The sequence below is a fragment of the Fukomys damarensis genome, unplaced genomic scaffold, assembly GCF_012274545.1.
Source record: "Fukomys damarensis isolate Sample0158 unplaced genomic scaffold, DMR_v1.0_HiC HiC_scaffold_9, whole genome shotgun sequence".
Taxonomy (NCBI): Eukaryota; Metazoa; Chordata; class Mammalia; order Rodentia; family Bathyergidae; genus Fukomys; species Fukomys damarensis.
The window spans coordinates 20,556,445-20,563,827 of NW_022900921.1; the positions used below are offsets into that span (position 1 = coordinate 20,556,445).

Here is a 7,383-nt window from a genome sequence, read left to right on the forward strand (position 1 = left end):
ATATATATATTTATTTATATAATATATTATATATAAATGGTGATGCAAAAAAAACCATGGTGATACATGTTTGTTTGATATATTGATTTTATTTCCTTTGCATATTGGATCATATGGTAGTTCTACTTTTATTCAGTTTTTCCATACTGTTCTCCATAATGGCTGTACTAATTCACATTGCCCACTAGCAGCGTATACATACTCTATTTTCTCCTTGCCAGTACATAAGTCTTTTGCCTTTTTGATAGTAGCCATTTCAACAGGTGTGAGGTGACATCTCACTTTGGCTTTGATTTTCCATTTTCTTGAGGATTAGTGGCATCTGTATGCCTTTTGAGAAGTATCTATTCAGATCTTTTGCCAATTTTCAAATTAGATCTTTTTTCTTTTCTCTTTTTCTTCCCCCTCCACTCTTTCTCTCTCCCCTCTATTCTTTCTGAGTTCTCTTTGTCTGTCTGACTCTCTGTTGAGTTCCCTATGTTCTGGATAACAGTTTCTGGATATATAATTTGCACATATTTTCTCTTATTCTGTAAGTTCTTTTTACTGTTATTTGCTTTGCTGTACAGATGAATTTTAATTTGCTATAATCTCGTTTATCTATTTTTACTTTGTTGCCTTTGCTTTTGAGGTCTTATAAAAAAATCTATGCTCAGTCAAACAACTGTTTCTGCTTTATGTTTTTTAGTTTTATAGTATCTGTTCTTATTTTTAAGTCTTGGATCTACTTTGAGTTGATTTTGATATGTTGTGAGACATAGGATCTTCTTTCATTCTGTTCCCTGTAGATGTCCAGTTTTTTCCAAAACTATTTATAGAAGAGACTGTCCTTTTCCCGGTGTGTTTTTTGGCACCTCTGTGAAAAATCAGCTGGCTGCAAAAATATGTTTTGTGCGCTCTATTCTTTTCATTTGCTTTTATGCTAGTGCCATGCTGTTGTAGTTACTGTAGCTCTGTAGTATATTTTGAATGCTTCTACCTTTGTCCTTTTTGCCTTAGATTGCATTGGTTACTTGGGGTCTTTTGTGGTTCCACATTAATCTTACAATTTTTTTTATTTCTCTGAAGAACGTACTGAAATTTTGATAGGGATTGCATTGAAACTGCACAATGATTTGGGGTAGTATGGACATTTTAACAATATTAATTCTTCCAATACATGAACGTGGGATTTTTTTCATTTATTCTTTTTTCAATTTCATCAGCATTTTATAGTGTTTACTGAAGAAATCTTCTACTTTTCTGTTTTTTTCCTAGGTCTTTTGGGCAACTATTTAAATGGCATTGCTTTCTTGATTTCCTTTTTTTATAGTTCACTGAGAGTATAGAAGCACTACTGGCTGTTTTTTTGTACTATGTGAAATAGAAGTAATGAAAGTGGGCATCCTCTAAATCTGAGAGAAGTTTTCATTGTTTGCCTGTCTCTATGGTGTTAGCTGTGGGTTTTCAGACTTTAGTTTTATTGTATCAGGGTACATGCCTTCTGTAACTAAGTTTTTGAGAGTTTTTATAGTGAAGTGATGTTGAATTTCATCACAGTTTTTTTTTTTTTTGCATCTATTGAAAGGATTGTACAGTTTTATCCTTCTGTCAGTGGTTTCCCTTGAATCATCCTTGTATATCTGAGGTGAATCCTACTTGGTTGTATTTAGTGATCTCTTCCATGTTTTATGGGATTTCAGTTGTTTTTATTTTGTTGAGGGTGTTGCATCTATGTTTATTGGGGATGCTGGCTTCTAGCTTTCTCTTTGTTGTTGTTTCTCTGTCAGAGCCTCAGGAAGAGCTGGTGTTGTAGAATGAGTTTGACATATTCCATTTTCCTCAATTTTCTAGAATAGTTTGAGAAGAAATGGCATTGGTTCTTTTAAAAAAATGTTTCATAGACTCTAGCACTGAAGCCATGAGGCTTTCCTTTGATGGGAGACTTCTTAATACTGGTGATTTCTTTGATGTGAGACTTATTTCTGATTCACTTTCTGTATTTATTGGTATGTTAGAATGGTCTCTTTTCATAATTCAGTTTTGGTAGGTAACACGTATCCAGAAATTTATGCATTTCTTCTAGTGATCCCATGCTTGCATGTATCGTTGCTCATAATAGTCTGTTATGAGCCTTAGTATTTCTGTAGTACCAGTCTCTTTTTTTATCTTTGATTTTGTGTTTTCTCTCTTTTTCTCAGTCTTGTGTAAAGCCTATCAATTTTGTTGATCTTTTCAAAGAACCACCTCTTCATTTTGGTGACATTTTGTCCTGTTTTGTAGTCTGTTTCTTGTCGTCTTGAGTTTCATTTGTTCTTCTTTTTCTAATTTCTTGTCATACAATTTCAGGTTATTTGAGAACAATTTTCTTTGTTATTATATAAGTGTTTATTTTAAAAACTTCCCTCTTAGAGCAGCTTTTCCTGTACTTCATGAGTCTGGTATGATGTGTTCCCATTTTCACCTGTCTTAGACATTTTGTTTTATTAGTGCATACTTGCCATACATAATGATCACATTCATCATGGGGAATTTGTACCTGTACATAATATATCTTCTTTTTTCCCCCCTTTTCCTTCCCCTCCTTTCAGCTTTTCTTCTCATTTACAGAAACTTTGTTTCTATTTTTTCCTTTCCATTTTCTTTTGTAAAAATCCTTTTCTTCTTCCTTCCCTCCCGCTTCCTTGTTCCCCTTCCCACTTGAACATTTTTTTCCTACCTCTAAGTATCAATTCTCCATTTTGCTTCTTATTTACCCTTTGGGCTTCTCACATAAGAGAAACAATGTGATACTTAAACTTGTGTGACTGATTTATTACTCAAAATTATGGTCTCGAGGTATGTACATTTACCTAAAAATGACTCGAATTTACTCTTTGTATGGCCGAAGTACTCCATTTGTATATAAAGATTTGCCTTTTAATTTCTTCACTGGCCCACTGGCTATTCAGAAGAATGTTGATTTCTGTGTATTTACAAAGTTTCCAAAGTTTCTACAGGTATTTTAGTTTTATACTATTGTGGCTTACAGAGACCCATGACATGATTTCTATCTTCTTAAATTTAAGACACGGTTTGTGGCTTGACCTATGATCTGTCCCGGAGAACATTCCATATGCTGATGATAAGAATGTGTATTCTGCAGCTGTTAAATGACATATTCTATAAATACTTGTTAGTTACATATGATCTATAGTTCAGTTTAATTCCAATGCGTCTTTGCTGAGTTTCTGTCTGATCTGTCCATTCACGAGGGAGGGGCAGAGTTCCCTATGTGATTCTATTGAAGTTTATCTCTCCACTTAGATCTATTAATATATTCTTTACATATTCAGGTACAGCATATTTACAGTTGTTATACAGTCTACCTTAATTGGCCTCTTTCTCATTATATAATGTCCTTACCTCTCAGAAGTTTTGCCTTTATAAGTCTATTTCATCTAATAGAGCTACTCTGGTTATTTCTGGTTTCCATTAGCATGGACTATCTTTTTCCATTTCTTCACTTTTACTTCTTGTGTCTCCTTACAGGTGCAGTAAGCCTCTTGTAGGCAGCACATGTAATTTGACTTTATTTTATAAATCTATTCAACCTCTCTGTACCTTTTGTTTTAGCAGTGCTAGGGATTAAATCCAGAAACTTGTACATGCTACACAAGCAAGCACTCTACTACTGAGTGACTGTACATTCCTAGTTCACATCTTTTAACTGAGGAATTTAACCCATTTATTTTTGAAGTTATTACTGATGGGTAAGGACTTACCCTTGGCACTTTGTTAATTGCTTAATGGTTGTTTTGTTGTTTTGTAAATCCCATTTTCTTTCTTTTTTAAATGTACCTTTGTAATCTTTTGTCGTGCTATGCTTTGGTTCCTTTTTCATTTTCATTTGTGGTTCTCTTGTTAATTGTGTGTGTTTCTATCAGGTTATTATGGATTAATATAAAGAATTTTGTAGTTGTAATAGACTATTTTTAGCTGGTAACAACTCTGATCGCTTACAAATAGTCTTGCCCTCTCCTTAAAATTTATAACTTTGTTGCCTTAATTTATACTTCTATGTTTTATATTTCTTTGTAACTTAGTCTAGCCACAGGACTTCTTGACTATGCTGAGTTTTAACTTTCATGCTAGGGATCTGAAAGTTTATATGCCGTCATTACAGTAATGGCCTACTTTTAATTTGATGATACATGTATTTCTGCCAGGGACTTATTATTTCACTTCCAGTTGCAGTACTCTCTTAAACATGTCTTGTAGGGCTGGTTTCGTGATGACAAATTATCTCAGCTTCTGCTTGTCTGGGAAAGACCATTTCTCCTTTGTTTCTTTAGGATAGCATTGTAGGGCATAGTATTCTTGGCTGGCAGATTTTTAGTTCAGTGTTTTGAACATATTATCCCATTTGGTCCTGAACTCCCAAGTTTTACCTGGGAAATGTTGATAGTCTAAGGGGAAATATTTCATGTGATTCAGCGCATTTCTTTTGCTCCTTCTTGAATTGTTGGCCTTGCCTTTGTCGTTTAATAATTTGATTATAAATGTGCTGTGGAGAGGATCATTTTGGATTCAATCTGCTGAGTGACCTTGGAACTTCCTGAATCTAGATATTCATCTCTCTTCTAAGATTTGGGAATTTTTCAGCTATTATTTCGTTAAATAGTATTCTGTGCTTTTCTCTTTCCTTTCTTCCTCTTGGGATTCTGTAATATAATACTTTTTCACTTGATGGTCTCTTGTTACTTCGATAGCCTTTCTTGATTTACTCTTTTTCTTTTTGTCCCTCTGATTGCTCCAAAGGACTTGTTTTCAAATTTAGAAATTCCTTCTTCTGCTTGATCTATTCTTAAGACTCTACGTTATTTTTTTTCATTGTTTACTAGTACTTTTTAGGTATACAGTACAGTTACATTCATCATTGGGATCTTGTACGTATTACATTATATTTTTAATTTCATTGAATTGTTCAGCTCCAATTTCTGTTAGGCTCTTTTTTCATATTTATGTCTTTATTGAATCTCTAGTTCAGGTCATGAGTTTGTTTTTCTAGTTTCACTGAATTATCTTTCTGTACTCTCTTGTGCCTCACTTAGTTTCTTTCAGATCATTATCTCGGATTCTTTATGCAGTTCACACATTTTCTTCGTGATCAGTTACTGGAGAATTCTTTTTTATAGGAAACCTAGATTTATTTGTTAAGCTATTAAAAAGACAAAACAATTATTGTCAGGAGTACTTTAAGGACCTTATCCCAGTTCACTTGTTCTGTTATAGAAAACTAACCTATAGAAGGCAGAAATTAAAGGATATAACCTAAGAGGCTATAACAAAGCAGACTGAAAAAACAGGGTGCAAAGGACAGAAACTACCCAAAAACACTTTTTTTTCTTTTTTTTTTTTGTACCAGGGATTGAACTCGGGTCCTTGCGCTTGCAAGGCAGGCCACAAAACCGCTGAGCTAAATCCCTGGCCCTAAGAAACACTTTTTTAATGGAAGGATTTACAATTGGGATGTTTCCCAAGAGACCACCTAGACAGGTCTGAATTAATCTGGGCCCAAAATCAGTGAGACTCTTGCCCCTTTGGAGAATGACAGAGACTGATACTTTTAAGACCTCTGCCTTTTCTCTTAGGGATAAGGGTATCCCTAGGCCACAAAGAACTGCCCACCCATCTTAACTTTTGTCTATTTCCTGCCCAATTCTTGTGCATTTTCACCAAACTGGCCTGCTAGTGTAGACAACACATACAGCAAAGGCAGGAATTACAGACCTAGTTGGCAGGTACAGTTTTAGGGTAAATGATAAATTACAAATACACCTTGGTTAAGCTAATTCACCTTTGGTAATAAAGGTCATAGATTCTTCTGGTGACAATTTGCTGTCTCAGTATAGTTTATCTGGAGGAATAACTGGTTTAAGTGAGTTTTGGAGAAGGAAAAAGACTTCCATCAACCTTTCTTTAGAGGGAAGAGGCACCAAGTTCTCTCCTACAGTTATGAGCAGAACCTTAAAGCAACATAAATCATTTTCAGTGATCAACATCTGCATCTTCAAACTGTCCCGCAACTGCTGGTGTAGTATCTACTTCCATGCCGCCTTCATAATCTCTTATTGAATCTCCTGTCCGTACCCCAGCCATGTTACACTGGCTGCTCACAGACTGGGAAAGCATTCCTTCTAGTCTCTCCAATGTGGCTTGCCCTTCTGCTGTTAAATGGGATAATCCTTCTTCATAAGTATAAAATGTGGGGATATCCCCCTGTCCTTGTTCATGCGCTTCCACATCATATTCTTCTCCATCATAATCATCTGAGTCTTCATTCTCAGGATCTGGGTGCAAAGCCTGGCACTCACACATTGCAGTGAACATCGCCTCCAATGCTGATTTATCACAAGGCACAAATCTAAATTCAGTAATAGGTTCAGTATCATCATCACTGTCTTCCTCTTCTTCATCATCAGGAGATTCTTTTATTTCTCCTCCAAATTTAGCATTCACCATAACATACAAATGTTATTTAGGTCCCTGGAAACAGCATGTAAACAGCATGTAAAATGGTGGGGTTTTCCAGTGAGAATCCTAATCCGGAACCATCTAACCAGGACAGGCGGCTCTCCGCGATGTAAAGGCTGCCAATGCCGAGGCTTTTCCCGTTCAGCACAGCCTCCGTATCTGCTGCTGGTGCCGGAGCCCCTCTGCTGGCCCCAGCGGCGGAAAACTTTTGAGGAAGCTCATTGCACCTGGGAGCATCGAAACACAAGTTCGCAAGGAGCCGAAACACTGGAATTGCCCAGTTACTGGAGAATTCTTGTGTTCATTCGGCATCACGTTTTCTTGCTGTTTCATGTTTCTTGTATCCCTAAATTGATATCTGTGCATCTGGTAGATGAGTTGTCTCTTCCAGTTTTATGGAGTAGCTTTTATAGAGAAAGACTTCCTCTGGCAGACGGGTTCTTGGGTGTCTTCTGGGGAGGGTGCATTGGCTTTGGTTCTAGGTGGATGCAGCAGTGTAGTCTCTGTGCAGTTCTGCTATGATTAATGTGAGGGAAGCCTAGGAGTGCTTCAGTGTCCTGCACTGCAGAAATCTGTAGTGGTCACAAGGAAGCATCATCGGTTGAACACTAGGCTGGTTCTCAAGCGAAGGGGCTGTGTTTAGCTGGGTGGCCTGCAGATCAGGTCCACCTCCTGCTGTGCAAGGTGTCCATCCGGTTCAGGGGTCAAGGACACAGGTGTCCCACTGTTCCTAGACTTAAGCAGTTTCATGACACTGCATTCACTCACATGATGAAGGATGGAGAGATGCAGTGTCTTCTGGCCCTCCCAGGTCAAGACACACTAGCAGTGGCTCTGGTTTCAGGTATTACGGTGGCAGTGGCGGCAGCAGTGTGTGTGTGGGGGGGG

The 7,383-nt window shown here is 37.0% G+C and overlaps 1 protein-coding gene, 1 long non-coding RNA gene and 1 pseudogene across 6 annotated transcripts in view; 1 reads left to right on the forward strand and 2 right to left on the reverse strand.

Moving 5' to 3' along the window:
* The window catches only part of LOC104860888, a 106,085-nt gene that overhangs the window by 73,887 nt on the left and 24,815 nt on the right, over window positions 1-7,383 (forward strand). The window lies entirely within an intron of this gene.
* Window positions 1-7,383, reverse strand: part of Slit3 (slit guidance ligand 3) — a 552,271-nt gene that overhangs the window by 7,301 nt on the left and 537,587 nt on the right. Inside the window, exon 35 of one of the 3 annotated variants that reach the window (XM_010622215.1) lies at window positions 7,025-7,067. The exons of the other annotated variants lie outside the window; for them this stretch is intronic. Within the exon in view, the coding sequence (XP_010620517.1) occupies window positions 7,045-7,067 (23 nt within the window). The 3' untranslated portion in view covers window positions 7,025-7,044. Of the gene's footprint in view, window positions 1-7,024; window positions 7,068-7,383 lie in introns of those variants that run through there. 3 annotated transcript variants of the gene reach the window in all.
* LOC104860887 lies at window positions 5,827-6,872 on the reverse strand (annotated as a pseudogene).